We start from the raw sequence: 21283 nt of genomic DNA on the forward strand, positions 1-21283 counted from the left end.
CAGTCTTTTACCCTTTTAGCTTTAGTCTTTTAGGAATTTATCAGACAGGGTTGGAGAACTGTTGTGTATTGATACATCGCATTCCCTCATTTTCAGCCAATCAGATGTTTCCTTTTCAGAACATTCCAAACATTCTTTCCCCCTCAGACAGCTGCTGTTCCAGGTTGTGTAAATGTACCAAGTCATTTTCCACGGGTGACCCAGTATTTGGACTTCTCAACAAACCCCAACTGAGTGAAGCTGTAAATGGTTCATCAAGAAGCTTAACAGTACGATTATAAACGGCTGTGTGCTGCTGAATGCAACCATGGAAGGCTTGTTTTCTGTACACGAGGTACCAAATTCATCCCCCAACTTAAAGACTTGCATATGGATCCCACTGAGATTGCTTCTTTCTTATGAATGATTATTAAACCAGAGAATGAACTCGCTGAGTTTTGTTTGGCTTGGGGAAATTCCCCAAGAGCACGTGGAGAGAAACTGTTATAAATCAATATACTCTAATACACTCTAGATAAAAAGCTGATACTTTCAGAGTAGCTTTTGTGATTTACTCTTTAAAATATTCCTGTAGAGCTAGAACATGGCCCAGGCTAACAGAGCCAGGCAGTAGAGTGGGCAAGGACTAAGGAGACTGCCAGAACAGCATTACTAGTGCACTGCTCAGGAGAGTACAGAAGCTGCAATGGAGTTGCTCTCCCACACATCCCTGGGAAACAACTCACTGATAAGGGGGCAGCAAGAAGGAGTCATGGCTTTGCCACCCGGTGAACTGGTTTCCGGAATTGGCAGGATGATATACTAGATCCCTTCAAGTGGTGTTGCAAATTGCTCTCCCCTTAGCGTGGCTGGAGGAATCACTCAAACAGAATAGCAGCCTGTTCTCCCCAGATGGGAGTGAAGCTGTGCACTGCCCCTTACTATGGGCTGTGTCTTAAAGGCATATAATTTAATAATTTAATAATCTAATTTAATAATTAGACACATAAGCCAAAATTTTCAGAAGAAACCAGTGACTTTGGGGGCTCAGCTTGAGAAATCTAAATTTTCACATTCTGAAAATCAGGCCCCTTTAATATGGCTCAAGTTGGGCAACCAAAAATGGAGGCGCCTAAAATCAGTGGAGGCTTTTGAAAATTTTGTCCACAATTATTTTATCTCAAAGTAACTCTGATATTTTGTGGTTGGTTGCTTATGATATCTATCCAGACTTTAAACCACGTATTTTACACATCTATAAAAACTGTCCTTTTTTTTAGTGCCATTTGTTTTTAATTGCCTTTATTTTTCATACTCTACTATGAAAGTGTACTATGGTTTTAGTTATTTTTGCATAATGATTTCTACATGTATGTTAAAGTTGAAGGTCTTGATTTGCCTTTAGATTTGTTTGTTATTGTTTTTATATTGTTAATTACAGAATCAAATACTTTTTAAAAAGTATGTTATGCTGAATATGATGTGAAATTTGCAAATGAGATGATGCTCTCATTAGATAAAAGGAGCTGATAATCACACTCATTTTGGGGACACTCATTTGGGTGCCTAACCTCAAATGAAAGACAATGGGAGTTAGGCACCTAACTACCATTTGTGGCTTTCAAATCTCACCCTAAATTTCAAGCTTCCATCTCTTAATGCTGAGTAGCCTGAGTGTGGGCCTTGACTTGTCCCTGAAGGACAGAACAACTCAAGGGAACTTGAGAATTTAGACCAAAAAAATCCCCTCCTTCTTAGTGTATGCCCAACTTGCCTCAGGTGGCATGTGACCAGGATTCATCACAGAATTTGGTCCACTGGTTGGATACCTTTAGCAGCAGCAACAGAAATAGAAGTAGGTTCTGTGGGTTTGAGTTCCTTTCGCTTTCCACTTTGAGAATACACTGCTGGCAACAACTTTCACTTACAGAAAACGTTGTTAAGATGGAGTTAATTTATAGCTATAGATCATATAAATATGTACAAAGGTAACACTACTTTCTGCAGCCCACACACAAGCCTCAGTGAAGTGAATTTGTGAAGGAACAAGCAAATGGGGGTGGGGGGCAATCAATACTCCAGAATGTGCTATTATTGCTCTTGTGAAACTGCTGTTGATGCTACTGTTGCAAAATTTATCCATCTTCTCAGGTCCTTGAGTGGCTGCTGGAGGAGAGAACTACCCAAAAAGCAACGCTCATACCCACAAGCAGCAAAGGGAAGAAGCCAAAAGTTAATAATCAACCCACTCCTACACAGCAGAGAAGGTGTATGAACTAAATGGGACCAGCTCAAGTTCTTCGCTACTTCACAGGTAGTTTTGACCTCAATGTAGCTAGTCGAGGTCAACCTTATATCCCCGCCACACACACCTGGGATTTACCTAGTGACCTTGAGGTAATAGTTACAGGGGCCTTGTCTCTCCATGGATTTCACAGCAAGATAGCTAACACACAGTGACCTCACTGTAAAAACACACCTCTTTGGGCAGTGAAGACATAGCTTCAGACTGTGTCAGTGTTACAGAGAAAAAGCACAGGGTGAATAAAAGCTCTATCAGAGTCTGCCTAGTGACTCAATAACCTCAGCTGCACAGCAGCAAAGGGATATTTTCCACATTCATATTTGCCTTGCTTGCATAAACTACAGGGGCACAGATCTCTTTTCAGCCCTTGCTGGGACTTAGGCTCCTGTTCTTCCTTGTGATTCTTACCTCCATAGACCGTGAATCGGCATGGCTATTACTTATGGGAGGCTGCTTAAATTTACTTTGCAGAAAGTTTGTGGTGAATAATGCATGGAGTCAAATCGATAACCAGAAGACATGGACGTGTTTGCATTTGGCAGAGTTGAATATCCGGCTTCCACATCACAAGCTGTTCAAAATACTAGCATTTGGGAACGTAACACTTGCCTTTTCTCTGGTTTTCCTGAGAACAACTGAATTTCTTCTCAGGACTGGAGTGATGGAGAATACTCTTCAAACTACTACAGTGTTAAAGAACTCATAGTCCATGCTTCTCACCCCAATTTCAGCCACTCTCCATGTTAGGAGCAGGAAACGTACAAGCAGGATAAACAGATCTTTGGATCTGCTGACACAAGAGACAATCACCTACTAACAGCTGCAGGAAAGCAGCAGACCTTAGAGTTACTGGTTACTGCAACCTATTATTCAGCACCTCTGTGCATCAAATTAAAAACAGATTGCAGACATGTGCAGCCTTCCTCTGCAGAGGGACCAAAGAACAGAAAAAGCAAACATCCCTTTAGGGAGGGAAAAGCAATTACCATCTGGTTTAAAAAAAAATTTTTTTAATCAGATATTTCTTCTCTTGCAGCTCCAGGTAAAATACCACTGCCCAGTGCCCACCCTTTCTTTCAAATGGCAAAGCAAATTGTCACCTTCTAATGCTAACAAACAAAGCCAACCCACAACTTCTTGGGTGCCACAGAGATATAGCAATTAGGACACACATACCACACCCAACTCTGTTAGGGCTTGGGGGGCCAGTAATCCAAACACACCTCAGCATAGCTGCCCTTGACCAAAGGGCCAGACTATGGCTGCCCCATAATAGCTATCCTGAATAGAGGGAGAGGGGACAAGGACCTCTGTGGTTCTGTATGTTCCCCAAGCAGGGAGGGAGCTGCAAGAACAGCTGGCAGCACTAAACAGCCTTGAGGGGTGTGGTCTTTGCCCTGCCCAGACAGTGCCCAGAGGGCGGAGATTTGGGGGTGCACACTAGAACTTTTCCAAAGGTGCTGCTGGAGGCACTTGCAAGTCCACTCCACCCCAGGAAGCAAGTTGCCTCATTCTCTCCTTTGAAGAATACTGCCCTCCTTGTCTTGGGAACCTCTTCCTTTCCCTATTCGGCTCAGGCTACAGGGAGCCATCTTTTGACCAAAAACATCAGGACATGAAGCCAGATTTCCAGAAGAGCTCAGCTACCCATTAGAAACCTAAATAAGAACCAGATTTTCAAAGGCGCTCAGCCCCCAGAAGCTTCCATTGTGACACCTATGGCCAGATTCCCCAGGCAGTTCAGCACTTCAGGTGCTGAGCTCTTTTTAAAAAACCCAGTTCCAATACTGAGTACTGAGCACTTTTGAGAATCAGGCCCAAGCACCTGGAGCTGTGTGAAATTAGGCATTTTGGGTGTGCGAGGAACTTACAATAAGCTTGCCTTGGGGTTTTGGTTTACATACCCTCTCCCCTCGCTCTTTTGCCTCACTACAAGGTTGGATTCATACAAGCCTCAAAACTGTGTGGTCATACCCCCAAATTCACCTGGTTTCCAGCCAGAGAGAGTTTTTTTTATATTTTGGAGACTTTCGTTCATTTCTGAAGAGCTGCCTGGTTCCTACTGGAGTAGGAAGTGAGAAGTGGAAAGACAGAGGAGCGGAAAGAACTTATGCACTGGCTTCTGTACAGCCCAACTCCACAGTTAGCTGTGATGATATGGCAGCTGACACTCTACCCACTGTCAGTGGTAGAACGGCTGCAGGAACCATGACAGGTTCCTTCCAATATGATGTCCAGTTTGTCGTATCGCCTTTCCTGAAGGCATCGCTTACAGCAGGAAAGTGGAAGAGGCATTTTAGCTGCAGTTGGTATGTAAAATGTTTATTCAATTATTGTTGGATCCTGTACACAGAAGGATGTGGGGATGATATTAAGAGATATACTGGGTTTTGCTCCTTAAATATAATGAAGTCTTTTACTTTACATCACTCTTTTATGATTATCTAAAGTAGATGAAGCATCTTCTAAGCACAAACACTTCACCTAAATATAAAAAACTATTAAAGAATATACACCATTCAAATCCTCTATAATGAAACACCTTCTATGAATGCCTGATACAAGACAAAACCAGTGAATGGCTTGATCAAACTTCCATTTTCTTCCATGTGCAGGATCTGGCTATAAATGAGTAAACATTTTACATACCAAAGTGGTGAATATAATGATTCTCAGATCTCTTCAATGAATAAACCTTATAATTAAGTCTGCTTTACCCCAGTTCGGTCAATTTTATCTAATGTGTGATAACTCCATTACAGGCATGCACCAGTTTCTACTTATGTGGTTGAATTTCAGACCACCACAGATTTACTACACACCTGTTGACTTTCCAGAAAGAAAAATGAGGGTGTTCTACAATATCCAAAATGTGCTCACATCCAGTGACAAAGACGGGGCATAACTCTCAGGCTGGGGAAATTCTCAGAGGTTATTAAAATACTGGAAACAATCAATACACTGTTAAATCTGATTCCGACACTGAATAAAGAAATGTTATTTAAAAACTGACAGTTAAGACAACGCAGAGCTGGATTATGAATGACATATCCCCACTTTAAACAGTCATATAAACCTAAAACACCCAGACAACAGGCTGATAGTGTTTATCCCAAGCATTTGGCAGGAGTTGGTCCTCTAGGAAAGGGCTAAGTGCGTTCTGGTGACTCACTGAAGCAGGTGACTTGTTACTTCACCTGGATATAAGGGAGATGGGCATGACTTTCTGGGGAGAGAGGATTAGAGGTCAGTAGTCCTGATCTTTCTCTTACCGTTATTTTCTTTATTAAAGCCAAACCCCTGGAAGGGGGCAAGTTTGAACTTCCCATGTGAGGAATGTGTATGTAGAGCAGCTTCGGGAAAGATCCCAGCTCAAAGAGCTTTTCCCAGCTGGAACTCCTGCCTTCAAACAGCATTACCACCACCCCCCATACATATGCATGATCCTTTTGGTTGCTGATGCATATGCCCACTAGTTCAGATGGCACTTTGCCTGCTTAAAAATTTATTGTATCCTTGCCCAGAGAATGTAAGTATAGAATAGAAGCCTGTATAACAACACAGCCGTCTCTCCTGCAGGATACAAAATGAAGCTTTGTTATTAAATGCTTTGGGAGACTGGTTATAATGAAGGCAGGTGGAAACAGATTGGCCTGTTATGTAAAACTGGTAGTTGCAACCTAAAACAAAGTTCCAGATACATCTTTATTTATGCCCATCGCCATATCTTCAAGGCAGTATATGCCAGTGAGGTTGAACTGTACATAAATGTAGTGTCTCCATAATTAAGTGGTTAGAATAAGTGAGTGGCAGTCAGGAGTTCTGAGTTCTGTTCCTACCTTAGCAAATGACTAGATCAGAAGTAGAAAGAGGAAATCATTTAATCTCTATACCTTAGTTTACCAGCCTGTAAAATGGAGCTAATATTACCTTATCTCAGGATGGCATTATGAGGCTTAATCAATGTTTATAGAGCACTTTCAGATTTTCAGAAATGACAAGATACTGCATAAGTGAAAAAAATCTGCCTTTAGAATATGAAAACCTTAAGTGCTCTGTGACATTCTTAAACAAAAAAATAATACACTAGGAAAGGAGAGCAGAATGGCTGAGAGGGCATGGCTGGCTGCAGTGCCTTATGGAGAAGATGCCATTCTCCAGTGCTGCATAACTAAATAGCTCCATTTGTGTCTGTCTGTTACTAGCACACCTTGTGACTGAAGACCACTGCATCTCAAATGAGAAAAATGAAAGAATACTGTGATGGGTGGATGTGTGTAAGGGTATCCTACTAATCAGTCAAGACTTCAACAGAAGATTCATCATCAGAGCCCACAACCTGGCCATAGTCAATAACCCTAAAAGCCAATAAGAATACAAGGAGACAAATTCATTTCTGTCATAACTGTGAATTGGCCCAAGAACTCTCTTCAAGATAAGCAAAAAAGAGACCTTCTAATTCACCTTAGTTAACTCCATCAGCTATTACTGAACAGGAGAGACCTTCTGCCACTGACAACTGCAAGATTAGAATTAGGGAAGGTGGGTTTTGTGGTTGAGACCAACGACTGGCAATAAGGTGATCAGTTCATAGCTCCACCATAAAATGTCTGACCTCAGGCAAGGCATTTAGGCCAAAAGCGTCTACTAACTGTGTGTGTCTCTACAGTTGGCTGGAGAAAATTAGGGTCTGGTCAGAGGTGTGGGAACTACAAATGCCTGAACTACATGAAATGGAAGTGTTGTAGGTGCTCGGGTCCAAGTTGTTTCAAATTAGGCAGCCAAAGCTCAAGCACCAAAGGTTACTGGACACTTTTGAAAAATGTGGGTCTTACTCTCTCTACCTTGTTATAACGTCACTTGAAATCTATGGCAACCTCACTCTGTGGCCAGATTACAATGGCAAAACAGCACTAATGATCTATGGCTTGGGTTCTCAACTCTAAGTCTAGTCAATCACAATTACTTCTCAGATCTACTCAAGAATCCTTAGTACCAAGAAGGCACCACAGGATTTAATGCAAGTTTATCTGACCTTCCTGGTGTCAAGTGAGGATGTATTGCAAGAGTCGATAAGCAAACAAAGACTGAAAAAAGAAAACCATGAGCAGGTTTCTGGTAACTACCAAGAGCTGTTGGCACCTCTTTTGAGGATGTTACAACTCACACATTGACAGCCACTGGTCTGCAGAGACCCTGTTACTATCTCAAGATGGGGAGAGTTATTAAAGCAAGATTATGAGGATTAGAATTGTTGGAAGGAGCTGTAAATTGGAGGCAGAGTAGCAAATAGCATTACATCTTATTGCTGGCAGCCAAATGCCTGCTAGAGCGAGCTAAGCCCTTTGGAGGAAGACAAAACTCTGTCTCAAAACTCTGGACTTTTGATGCATGTATATGGGCCACATTTAGCCTTAATCCACCCCGAAAATGAGGGCAATACCATTGTCAGTGTAGACCATGCTTCCACTAAAACACAGGAAATTAAAGGCAAACAAACAAGCTGAAATAACATTAAGTCTGAGACATCATCCCAAAGGAAGGAAATTGTGAGTTAAGTCACTCATAGAATCCTGCACTCTGCTGAGTCTTCTCTATGCACTGCAACACAGATGGCCTTTCAAAACATTCCACAATACTGGCCATCGTTGCAGACAGCTGTGTGGACAGCTCCCAATACTTGGTTCTCCATGTGTAATGCACCATTACAATTCATTTTTAAAGAATCCTCACAGGATACGGGAAGCCATCCAGCCTCATCGGGCTCTCAGATAAATAACCACACATGTTGCAATGCATATGCATGGCAGAAAGCAACACTGGGAATGTCCTTGCTTCGGTGGATTTATTTCTCAGCTCTAGTGTAATTTTATAACAGGGTGGGGGGAAGAGTTTCGGGGGGAGGGGCTGGGGGGGGTGTTGGGCAGGGTTATGTTCAACCTATCATGGTTACAGGGCTAGCTGCACCTCTGTCCCCTCACTGGTCTCTGAATCGCCCCCACAGGTATCAGGACTTGTGCCTTTACTTCTCCTGGGATGAAATTTTGCAGTCTTCCCACTCTTTGAGCAGTCCCTGGGCTACACTACCCTATGTATGAACTGTACTTACCCAGGAAGTCTGACTGCGGTTCTTTCCTTTGGGCTTCTGTGACCAGTGATGTACAGCGAACAGACAGCCTTCTTAAAATCTAAGTATTGTTTGTTTTAGGGGTAGGAGCAAAGCAAAGAGAGAGAAAGACTTTTGAAATAACAATCTGCAGATGTGTCTATCTTATCTAAAACTATCATCCTGTGATGGTGACCTAGGCATGCTTAGCTTCTCCAGACACACCAGAGGGTGCCTATGTCTCAGTCTGGTTCCCCCAAACAACTACCCCCATTCTCTTCAAAGAGAAGCCCTTTTAAAATCTGCCAGAGTTCTGAATTCCCAAGTTTTGGCCATTCTGATCCAAACCAGTTTTGTCTGTTGGTTGGAGAGGAGGCAAAAACATCAAAGCTAATAGCTCTGGCATTTTCCCTTACTAACTCTCACATGTTTTGCTCAGAGGTGGCTATCCTGAGCCATTCTTTTCCTTCCTGCCTTCTTTGAAGACAGTCCTCTACTGAGCTAACCCAATACATTACTGCAGCAAACATCCGAATAACCAGGACAACGTATGATATCCACACAAAAAAAGATCTCAAATCCATCATAGAATCTATATGGCCAGTTCTTCAGCTGGTATAACTTAAAATAGCTTCACTGAGGTCAGTGGATTGGGCCCATTTTTTTGTTTCCCATACTAGTTTCTCACCTGTTTATACCTCTTAGTTGTTCTGTATTTATTTTACCTCTGTGACCATCTTATTTAAAAATTCTTTATCCCAAAGTATCTTACAGTTTGTATCAAAGAGGCTATAGAGAATAATGTTCCCATCCCAAAAGGTATTGGCCACCTTCAACTCCCACTGAAGCTGGTGGGAGATGTGGGCACTCACTACTTCTGAGGCTCAGCCTCTAAAATTGTATTATACTAGATAATATGAACTCTACAACGGACTCACTCTGCTCTAATTCCAGCTGTCACACGAGACTACAAGGACATTATATGCTATTACTACAATATAGAAACATATGATGGATCAAATTCTGCTCTTGATTATACACATGTCGACCCCCGGAATTTGGTCTAATGGATTTTGCATGGGGGATAAGCGAAGGCAACATTGGGATCCTGTGAGCTTTTAACGAGATTCAGCATTGATTTATAACCAGCAGTAAAGCAGCAAAAATCAGCCTGTGAGTGACACCCCTTACATGACAGTTAAAAGCAGCAGAAGTATGCAACAATGCAAACCGTTGCTCGATATTACCAGGCTAGAAACATAATCCTTTAAACAGAATCTTCGGTGGCTTTTCCTATAGACACACAAGGAGAAGCTCTTTAACCTTCATACTCTGAAGAAAACTGAGGTGGAGGGAGGGATTTAAATATAGCTAAATACATGTGTACATAATACAAAGCATATGTGGACCAGACATGAGCAAACAACAAATCTTGATAGAAGTGTTCTTCACCCAGAGAGAGAGAGACAGCGTGCATAGATTCACACTCTATACTTAAAAACCTGGGATGCATTGACAAGTTTCACACAACAACCTCACAAATATAAGGATTTCTTTCAGGAGAAACAATATACGAAGAAAGCTTGTTATCTTTGGCAGATTAGGGGTGGGAGCACACTGTGGTTTTACTTGCATACTCCTGAATTTAAAATCTATTTGGGCAACCCCCACTGGGTTATCACAGCTTACTGATTGCTACATCCAGGTCCATAAGAGAGTAAGCTTCCAAAAATCACACTGCGTTCCCAGGAGCAGAAGTCTCCATCTTGCAAGGACAAAGTAAATTCTGACATTTTGGCAACAGCGTAGCCTTTAACTGGTCCTACTAGGCACTCCAACAAGCTGCATAGATTCTTTAGCTACAGTCTAATGGGATTCAAAGACGTGTGACAGTACATTTATATACAAAGCATCTAAATACCAACTCTTTCTGACCTTTGAAAACATCCAAGAAACCACTTCCAAACTAACCCTTAAAACCAAAACTTAAAACCAGTATAAACCAGAGGAAGGGGGTGGGGAACAGCATCAATAGAATATGGCCTTTGGAAAGTGATACTTGATCCACATAGCCAAATGATTATTGCACACATTCTTGATGCCTAAGGTGGGTGGGTGTGTTTTCAGATGCATTGGACAGACAGTCACACAAAGCAAATATACCTCTACCCTGATATAACACTGTCCTCGGGAGCCAAAAAATCTTACCGTGTTATTGGTGAAACTGCATTATATCGAACTTGCTTCGATCCACTGGAGCGTGCAGCCCTGCCCCGGCTGCAGCGCTGCTTTACCGCCTTATATCCGAATTCATATTATATCTGGTCGTGTTATATTGAGGTAGAGGTATATCTGTTTTGTTTTCCATTTCATTCACACCACAATTTAGTTGCCGAAATAAGTGACTTCATTTTCACAGATACTGAGCACCCATAGCACTCATGGAAGTCCAACAGGTCTCATAATCGCTACACACCTCAACAGCGGTGCAGAATTTTTATTTTCACTACTTCCTTTACTCATTTTGGGAAAGTGTCTGATACTCTTACTCATGCCTAATATCACCTGATTTCAATGGGACCACTTCTGAAGTATGGTGCTATTCAGCAGGAGTAAGAGTATCAGAATCTGGCCCTTAAAGAAGCTTCCAGTACAAGAAGGGGATCCATAGAAATTAGGAATAACTATGTGCTTATATTCTTACAGCTGACATTTTACTCAGTGTTGCTCCATAATTCATCAATATTACAATTTTGCAATATTGCAATACATTTGAGGATAGTGGTACAGACTAAAGTCACAGTAGTAATTTTCAGATTTCCTTTCCAATGTTTCTACTGAAGCATTTCATGATGTCATACACTTCACCTGCCAAGACTGTGAAACACACAAAAGAAGAAAATCATTTCTTCAGTATAAAGGCAATTTTGTATAATCTCAGTTTCCTGGTTCTACGTTTCAGATATGAATAATTTACAGTACTGGAAGTGAGAATGTGATCTCAGCAACTCAGCAAGAGTCAGGAACTCCTGTTTTCAAATACTAGGTCTGACACTGATAACCCTGATGACCTTGTGAATTTCAATCTGCCTCAGTTTCGCCCATCTGTGAAAGATGATAATATACTCCCATCTTCTGTCTGTCTTGTCTTTTTAAATTGTAAGCTCTTTGGGGCAGGAGCTGTGTTTGTAGTGCTTAGCACAATGGGGCCTTGATCTCAGTTGAGATCTGAGTGCCACTGCAAAATACCTAATAATGTAAGTTCCAAGTAGAATTTTTATTACATGATAACACAAAATTCCTGTGGGGCAAACGTAAAATTGGATTTTAAAAAAATTATGTGGCATTCCTCATGATGAGAGACAGTGGAGAGGTACTATATGAATGATAAAAGTCAACCCATATGTCACTATGTTAAACTAACAAAAGATTATAGAAATTAACTAAGAAACTAAAACAGACAAGTCAACTTTCACCATCCAAACTGAGTGATGTGCAAAAAGCAAACAGTGAAGAGTAGGTTTATTTTACAAAATTATTCCATTTATAACAATCTGATGTGTTTCATAACACAGAAAAGGGATTTTAGAGATACATCAAAACAGTATCAATAGACAGAAGTGAGCACATAAAACAGCAGATTCCTAACTCCAATATTCCACAAGAGTATTTAGCATGGGAAGTTAAAATGATTCTTGCTTCACTAATGGAAATTCCCATATATGTACATTGCTTCACATTTAAAAATGTTATGAACTCACATGATAGGAAAATATTCACATTCTATTGGCATCAAACAGGAAGAGACTAATCCTGTACCAATCTTGACATTATGAAAACTGCATCACCATCACACTGTTTTTATAAACTTCCATTGTTAGCCACATCATTGACACCTTTAGGGATAAACCATTCTCTTAGTGTTGCTAGTTTTACAGTACATCAGCAATGAGCTACCTCCACTCATCTGGGATTTATCTCAAGCTGCTACCAAACAATGGCCACACCTATTGTATACTCTGTCATTTCCAAAGTGGACCTGCAAAAGTGCATCTCACAACATATAACTGTACTCTGCAAAACTTGACTCCATGCGCATTTAATCAGAAAAGGCTTGATCCACTGTTCACAAAACTCAGTGAAAATACTCCCATTGACTTCAGCAGCCACTGGATTAGTCCAACAATCAGCAGCAAGGGAACTCTCAGCAGCAACAGTGAGATGTGGCTCAAAACTCAGAAGCAATAGGAATTGATGGATGAAACTAAGGACATTTGCTTTCTTTACATTTTAAGGGTATATGGCAGAGATCTGCAACCTTCTTGACAGGGTCATTATCAATGTGACCTTTGGAAAAGCTATGACTCAGTGAGATGAAGCCATTGAAAAGTACTTTAGAAGAAATGAAGGACTCTTCATGCCAAAGTGCCACAGGTCTGAGTCTGGCATTCTAAGTTCTGCTGGACATAGTCTTATGGCTGGTTCATCAGGTTCTAGCTAGCCATAATTAGCACTCTTACAAACAGTACATTCCTTACTTGCAGCTGAGTCGACCTCAGAGAAATAGGGCCTGATTCTCTGCTCATGTACACTGATATAAACTGGGAGTAACTCCACTGGTCAATAGAAATACAGTGGGGGTAAACTTGCTGTATGTGAGATGAGAAGCAGGCCCATAGTTTCTAATTTGATCCTTAGAAAATGCCTTTTGATTCCTCTCAGGGGATGTCTATACAGCAACCAGAGATGCAGCTGCAGCAGCTGTAGACATAGCTGAGCTAAGTGAGAGTCAAACATCTCAGCACCACTGGGAAGTGGCTTTTTCAAGTAAGATTTTAGCTTCAATGTCAAATTGACCTGGGAGAGCTGCCACTCATGTTTCAGCTGATTGTGATGTCACCAAACAGGATCTCCAAAGATCTTCCCAAAGTCCTCCAAAAAAACAAGAAAGAGCCAGGACCTGATACTCCCTATGTACCAAATAAGCAGAGAAAAGCTCCACAAACACAAAACGTAGCTTTAGGCTCTCTTCACATGACAAAGGAGGGTAAAGAGGGAAGAAAGGGAGGTTTTTTGATTTGTAGTTCACTTTTAATGGTAACTGGATAGAATTCTAATGAAACCGTGTTAGCAAATCCTCCTAACATGCCAGTTTCCTAATCCAAATGAGTTTCTCCTAGATTCACGGCAGATTGTAACTGGCACATCCCTGAGAAAGCCTGACCCATCCCAGTGAAAACTTCCATAGTAAGTGTACACACACTAAAACTACACAAGAAGAAGTTTTAACTTTTGACACAGCCTGAGGAAAAACAAGGGAAAATGGCCATTAAAATGGAATGGCCACAAATATATACACTCAACACTTAGATACAACCAGGATCCAACTGACCTGTTTCCTTAAGGCACTCTAGCATGGCTGGGCACTGGAAGCACTCCATCCCCCAAATTTTGGAAGCTTTTGTCACAACCTTATATACTTGCAGGAGGGCCAAACTGTGTCTTACCTTTCAACAGGTACTTAAGGGGAGGGCTCAAGAAACCTCTCTTCTTCCATGCCTTCCACACAGGAAGTAGCCCCAACAGCAGTCCCAGGGATTGTTCTTTTTTAGCACCTCCCCAGGGGCAGGGAGAGTAGGAAAGGAGGCAGGGATGTGGCCAGCTACAGTGCTGAGCTCCCACTGCACCCTCCCATAGAAGTGGAATTGAGACTGTGCTTCCCAGGAGCGAGGGGAGGCATTGTACTTCCCTGAGACACAATGAGACAATCCTGGCAATTACAGGCCAGTAAATCTAACTTCAGTACCAGGCAAATTGGTTAAAACTAGAGTAAAGAACAGAATTATTAGATACATAGATGAACATGATATCTTGGGGAAGAATCAATACGACTTTTGTAAAGGGAAGTCATGTCTCACCAATCTATTGGTGAAACGTACCGTTGTATTAGTGAGAATTAAACTTGACATATTGCAGCTTGGTTTTATTAATAAATAAATAATATTTTTCTATACTCTGTCCAATATATACAGCTCAAAACATTACATTTATATAGCTTTTACTTAGATTACATGAGTCACGTGGAGTTAAACATTTATTAAGAGCTTGACTGGAGAATGCAGTTGCGCCAGTATGTTTCATTGGAAGGTAACCTAGCAATGTACAAACAGTCCGCCATTTACAACTGTAAAAAAGGGCAAGCAAGACTGCAACCTGACATGGATCAATTTATTTTTCGAAAACGAGAACGAAAACTGGTGGAGAAGATAATGAAAGTCCTGGACCATCTACGGCTACACGAAATGAGCCAGTCAAAAACATAAAGAAAGTGGTAAGAAAATATGATAATACATACTTGAAGTTTGGATTCTCCTTTGCCAGATAGGATGAGTACCCATTATTATAATATAACAAGTGTGTTATAACATGTTATTTTATATATTTATTTACAATATTTTGATTATTTTCTAATTAGTAGAGAATAGGGTTGGGTCTTTACTTACACACCATACAAATTCAGATTTTACACCCCCAAAAAATTTAAAACACAATATAATATTCAAAGTTGGACAACTATTTTGTTTTAAAATCAAGAAATAACACGTTTTTTAACAAATTTGTTAACATTGTTGGGTTGCTTTTTGTTCAATTTTATATATTGTACATTTATACATTGTGTTTTCTCTGTTTGAACGCCACATTTTGCTCTCAACATTTTTTTAAAGTGTAATTTTACTAAAACTGTTTGGTTTCAAAGATCTTGATGCATTTCTTTGAGTGCATATTGCTAGGGATTTCTATCACTACAATTGTTTACATTACAATGGAAAGGAAACGTACATTGTTTATTTACAGTGTTATAGTTTATATGTAGGTAATAATTAAAATTAATAATTTTCCTCAAGAAGTGTTAATAGTGAGTTACAGCGCCTATTTCAGCTGCACAGATGGGCCCCCATTCAACTCCCCTGTTCCCGCCCTCTGACTGCCCCATCCCCTATCCACACTCTCACCTCCTGACCACCACCCCAAACTCCCCTGCCTTCTATCCAACCCCCCGGCTCCCTGCCCCCTTATTGCACTGCTTGGAGCACCGATGGCTGGCGGTGCTACAGCCGTGCCACCCGGCTGGAGCCAGCCACTCCACCGCGCAGCACCGAGCACCGGGTCAGGCCGGGCTCTGCAGCTGCGCTGCCCCAGGAGCTCGTACACCCGCCACCCAGAGCATTGCGCCGGCAGCGCAGTGAGCTGAGGCTACGGGGGAGGGGGAAGAGCAGGGGAGGGATTGGGGGGTCCCGCGGGCCGGATGTGGCCAGCGGGCCGTAGTTTGCCCATCTCTGTCCTAGTGGGTATCTTGTGCTCTGGATACTCCATGCCTCTAAGCACCATCTCACACCAGTGGAAGTTTTGCTATTGACTTCAGTGGGAACAGCCCTTTAAGAAGATCTACCTCATGCCTTATATCATCAGACGATCAATCTTTCTCTATGGCAATCCATATGATATAGAACTTCTTTTTCACTGCACACCCACTTCAGACCTTCTTTCTTCATTTAAAAAAAATTGACACTTTTTCCAGAGGCATTTCCAATATTAACCACACCTCACCTCTGTGCAGAGCCCCCTTTTAAGAATACCTCTCTCGTTTTTTCAGTCTCTTGTCTTATTTAGTTTTGATAATGAATCTCACCATATTGTTAGTCATCTTGTATTGTAATTGCATGGGCAGTCCCCTGGAATGCTTCTGTCACTATGGGGCCTTCACACAGCACGACTTTGTGTGACCCCTCCCGCTTATAAATTAAAAACACTTTTTAAAATATTTAACACTATATATAAATTCTGGAGGAAAAGCGGGGTTTGGGGGTGGAGGCTGACAGTTTGTGACCCGCACGTAATAACCTTGTGACCCCCTGAAGGGTCATGACCCCCAGTTTGAGAACCCCTGATATATCCTATTTAGTTATCAGATCTGAACTTCTCTCTCATTAATGTGGGGTTTTTTTAATGTCAGGTAAACATATTTAGCTGAATTGCAGGCAAGGTTTAAGGCCTAGTAAACTTTTTCTGACACATGTCTAATAACTAGGTTTAAACCTAGCACTCCCACTGACATGAGAACAGGATTGACTACATGCTGAGCAAACCATACTAGCCCAGAGACAAACTTCTAAAATGAGCTATGTTACACATTGCTGGAATACCTCTCAACTCTCAGATCCTTAAAACATGCATTTGTTGTTCATTTACCCCTAACATGTCCGTTTATAGTTCTAAGTCAGAGGTGGGCAAACTATGGCCCACGGGCCACATCCGGCCTGCGGGACCCTCCTACCCGGCCCCTGAGCTCCTGGCCCAGCAGGCTAGCCCCCGGCCCCTCCCCTGCTCTTCCCCCTCCCCCGCAGCCTCAGCTCACTGCGTCGCCGGCGCAATGCTCTGGGTGGAGGGTGTACGAGCTCCTGGGGCAGCGCAGCTGCAGAGCCCGGCCTGACCTGGTGCTCTGAGCTGCACGGTGGCGTGGCTGGCTCCAGCCGGGTGGCACGGCTGTAGCGCCACCAGCCACGGGTGCTCCATGCAGGGCAGTAAGAGGGCAGGGAGCAGGAGGGTTGGATAGAGGGCAGGGGAGTTTGGGGTGATGGTCAGGGGACAGGGGTGTGGACAGGGGTTGGAGCGGTTAAAAGGCGGGGAACAGGGGGGTTGAATGGGGGTAGGGGTCTCAGGGGCAGTCAGGAATGAGAGGAGGGGTTGGATGGGGCAGCGGGGGGCAGTCAGGGGAAGGGGTTCCAGGGGTAGTCAGGGGACAGGGAGAAGGGATGGTTGGATGGGGCGGGGGTCCCTGGGGGGCCGCCAGGGAACAGGGGGTGTTGGATGGGGCAGGAGTCCTGGGGAGTGGGGGGCATCAGGGAGCAAGAAGCAGGGATGCGGGCCAGTCCACGCCTGGCTGTTTGGGGAGGCACAGCCCTCAGGCCAAAAAGTTTGCCTGTCCCTATTCTAAGTCATGTTGCTGGTCCGTAGTTCAGAATGCAGTACTTATGCTGACATCATAGTGCACAAAACAGATATCCCATTTCCAAATAATGATACATGAGGATTAGAACCAATCATTTTTTAGTCAGTAATTTTGTGTAGAGACCTGTAGAGTATTTGAAGGTAAATAACCACTATCTCCCTGAAATGCATGTAGGGATATTTGTCCATGTTTGATTAAGTAATTTAATGCAAGCTTCCATTGGTATTAATGGGGCCTAAAAATCTAGTCTTCCTTCCTGAATCACTAATCCAAAGCTCATTGAAATCAAGAATCATTTTTCCATTGACTTCAAAAGACTTTTGGATCAGGTGCAAGCTCTAAAACAGCATTTCTTACTTTAAATCTTGGCCCCACAAAAGTTCTTACTTCTTAGAATCCTATCTACCAGCTTCTGTTGCTCCAGTCATGTATAACTAATGTCTGGTGAGTAGAAAGGATTTTTTCCCCTTCAGATACCAGTAGGCTAATTGAATTCAAGGCCAATTTCTTCCTTTCCCACAAAATATGTTTTATTACCACACTGCTCATGAGCTATGGTCCTTTTAATGTATCTTACCAGTGCTGTTGGATATATTCTGTTCAATGCCTTCCAGTACCTATTCAGCATGATCACCTTCCAAACCAGGCAATTGCCACCTCTAGGACATCTGCAAAATACTAATATTTAAGACCTAGCTAGCACTGACAAATCAGTTCTTTTTACTGAGCTATGTTATTTATTTCATTTCTTTGGATTTACACAAATATTGAAAGGCACCTATTCATATATGTTTTAAGCACGCCTAAGATCACATCACAAATATTTCAACATAACTCAAGAACATGACCTGAAGAAGAGCTCTGAGTAGTTGGAAAGCTTCTCTTTCACCAACAAAAGATGGTCCAATAAAAGCTGTTACTTCTCCCACCTTGTTTCTCTAATAACTGAAGTACAGCTGTTCAATCGGTATAATAATGGCAATAATATAATAGCAATTTGTCTCTACAAAGACTTTGGTTTTTCATTTTGGCCCCAGGACTGGATTTTTGCATAAGAATCAAGCATTTTCCCCAACAATCAAGCCTGCAGGTGGGCAAACTTCCATCAAAACCTGCAATTTTGCAACAAAACTGTGGTTTCAGTCAAAGTTTTTTCTGGCTGTTAAAACATGAGCTGTAATCCCTGCTTTGCTTTATGTGCCTTGCCCTACCCTCCCAAACACATCGTTGCTGCCTATCTACCTCCAGTGTGTTCATGGTCTTTATAGCCAAAACACACATTCCATAGTTTGGGATGCATGCGCTGCTCTCCTCCGGAGAGGCTAGTGGACATCTGCTCCTGGTTTAATGTATCAAGCCATGTGGGTAGGTTGCAGAGAAGGGGATTAGTTTTGGAGTCCTCCCCTCTTAGCATGGATGGGGTGGAGTTACCCCAAAATCTGAGCCACGCTGTCAGCTCGTTCCAATAAATCCTTTTCTCCACAGGAAGCAGTAGCTCCAGGGAAAGTTTACAGCTAAGAACACAAAGGGTAAGGCAAAGCTTTGCTCTTGTCCTGATCCCAACCAATGCAGTAGGGAAAGACCCTTGTGTCCAGTAGAACAGCTAGGGCTAGGAAAGCACAGCACAGAAAAGGTTCAGAGGGAAGCCCCTGGCTGAGCCCTCTTGCTCAGTGTATCAGGAGTCCTGAAAGGCAGGGAGCCCTCAGATGTTCAGGAAAGACAAAGACCCTTTGCCCTAGATCAGTGGTTTTCAACCTGTGGTCCCTGGATCCCCGGATCTCTGCAGACTATGGCTAAGACTTCTAAAGAGGGCTGCACCTCCATTTGAAATATTAGGGGTCTGCAAATGAAAAAAGCTTGAAAAGCACTGTCCTCGATCGCTGAAGCGCTGGAGGCAGTGGGTTACTTGTTCCCTTGCTTTCTTATCATTATGCTCCTGGCTTCTGCACTGCTCCCCCTTAACCTGCCCCCCTCTACTGACCTCTCCACTGCCCCCCCTTACCCTGCACCCCCTCCCGACCTCTGCACTGTCCCTCCTTAAGCTGCCCCCTCTACTGACCTCTGCACTGCCCCACTTAACCTGCCCCCTCTACTGACCTCTCCACTGCCCCCCCTTACCCTGCCCCCCCTCTACTGACCTCCCCCTTACCCTGCACGTCCCTCCTTAACCTGCACCCCCTCCAGACCTCTGCACTGCCCCCCTTACCCTGCCCCCCCTTACCCTGCACCCCTTCCCTTCTAGCCTCTGCGCTGCTTCCCCCTTTCCCGTGCCCGGCCCCCACCCCCCTTCGCTGCCATCGGGACCCCCCCGCCCCCCGCCCGCACTGGCCAGACAGACGCTGCCTGTTCCCGCGGGCAGCTGCCCAGAAACTTTTCTCCCCCACAGAGCAGCGCGCCCGCCGCTCGGCTCCCGCTGGCCCGGGCCAGGGCCGTCAGCTCCCCCGCCCACTGCCCCCGAGCGGGGCGCCCCGGGCTCCCCCGCCCCGCGCCTTACCAGATGGCCAGCCGGCTCTTGGGGTAGCGCAGCCGCTCGAGGCAGGCGAGGCAGTGGGGCAGCGCGTGGGCAGCGTTCCTGGCGAGGATGGCGATGAAGACGGTGGGCTTCTGCAAAGGGGACTCCGGCAAAGGGGCCGAGCCCTCCGGCGGCTCCGGGGGGAAGCCGGCCCCGCTCCTCGCCCACAGCAAGCAGCCCAGCAGGAGCCGGAGAGCGGGCGGCGCAGCCATGTTCCGCAGCGCGACGTTCGGGCAGAAGCCGCCAGCCGGCTGGGCTGAGCCTCGCCTCGCTGCTGGGGGGTGGCGGGGGACTGCTGGTCCTCGCGGCGCACACTGGTGGGCAGGCTGAACGGGATGGAGAGGGGGCTGGGGCTGGGGCTGCACACACGACACGCCCGTGTGCTCACCTCCCTCCGGTTCCAGCCGTCCCGGGTCAAGCCGCACAGCCCTCGCCTCTGAGGGGGTAAAACCCTGCTTGTTCTGGGCTGTGTCCCCTCCGCTCCCACTCAGACTCAAGAACAACCCCACAAAGCAGCTTTCCAAACGAGTCATGAATATTTACCAGCCCCCGAAATCTACTCGCCGGGCCTTACCAGGACGATCAGAACAAAATCGAATCGTTTATGAGCCAGTCCAAAAAAGAGAAAAAACCAAAGTCCCCAAAGCAAACAGAATTGTACAAGCTTGTCATCAAGTGCCCGATCCCCATATTTCTTGTGCATCCAAAAGTGATGAGGACTTCAGAGAAAGTACTGGAGTACTGTATGCAGCCTTTATACTCACCCATTGTTATTTTATAATTGCACTCTGTGTTTTATAACATACGCTCCCCTTCCCTACAGTTTAAATCCCAGTGAAGTGCTTTGTAGAGTTTGGGCCTGTGGCATGGCAAGGGATAAGAGATCAGTTCAACAAAGAAAATACCAACCCAACCATGTAAACATTTAAAAGAAACGTTTTGCACTTTCATCCCAAAGAACCTACACAATTAAAACAGAGACACAGAGATTTCTTCCCCCTGGAGGAGAGTGCACAGGGAGGGCCTGCTCCGACTCCGCAGTCAGCTCCTTGTCTTCCCCCTCCAGGCCCTCAGAGACTCCTTTATGGTGCCAGTAGTCCAGCATGGAGTGCACTGGCGCATACCTTACTCTGCCGCCTCCGATATGACCGGCAACTCTTCTACCTCAATCCGAGGGGTCTCCTCCGAGACCTCTCTGAGATTGCAGTCTTTTACCAGAACGTATTCAGGACCTGGCAGCTAGTCTCAGCGACCAGATCCACAGCAGCCACCCAGGGGGAGGACTTCCTTGCGGAGCCTATGCAACACAACCTCCACCACAGTGTGCAGATAGCAGAGTCCCCCTTGGTGTGCCGGAGACTGGTCCTGGTT

General features: G+C 44.1%; 1 protein-coding gene across 3 annotated transcripts in view; it reads right to left on the minus strand.

Annotated features, from left to right (window-relative positions):
- COLGALT2 (collagen beta(1-O)galactosyltransferase 2) overlaps positions 1-20391 on the minus strand; it is an 86301-nt gene extending 65910 nt beyond the window's left edge. Inside the window, exons 1-2 of one of the 3 annotated variants that reach the window (XM_073356652.2) lie at positions 19895-19977; positions 17978-18078 (exon numbers count right to left, since the gene is read on the minus strand). Coding sequence is in view for 1 of the 3 variants with exons in the window: in XM_073356651.2 (XP_073212752.1) it covers positions 19895-20124 (230 nt within the window). In the remaining 2 variants the exon portion in view is untranslated. Of the gene's footprint in view, positions 1-17977; positions 18079-19894 lie in introns of all 3 variants that reach the window. The other 2 variants (XM_073356653.2, XM_073356651.2) reach the window with 2 other exon arrangements.
- Between the last annotated feature and the right edge of the window lie 892 nt (positions 20392-21283).

Source organism: Lepidochelys kempii, chromosome 8 (assembly GCF_965140285.1).
Source record: "Lepidochelys kempii isolate rLepKem1 chromosome 8, rLepKem1.hap1, whole genome shotgun sequence".
Taxonomy (NCBI): Eukaryota; Metazoa; Chordata; order Testudines; family Cheloniidae; genus Lepidochelys; species Lepidochelys kempii.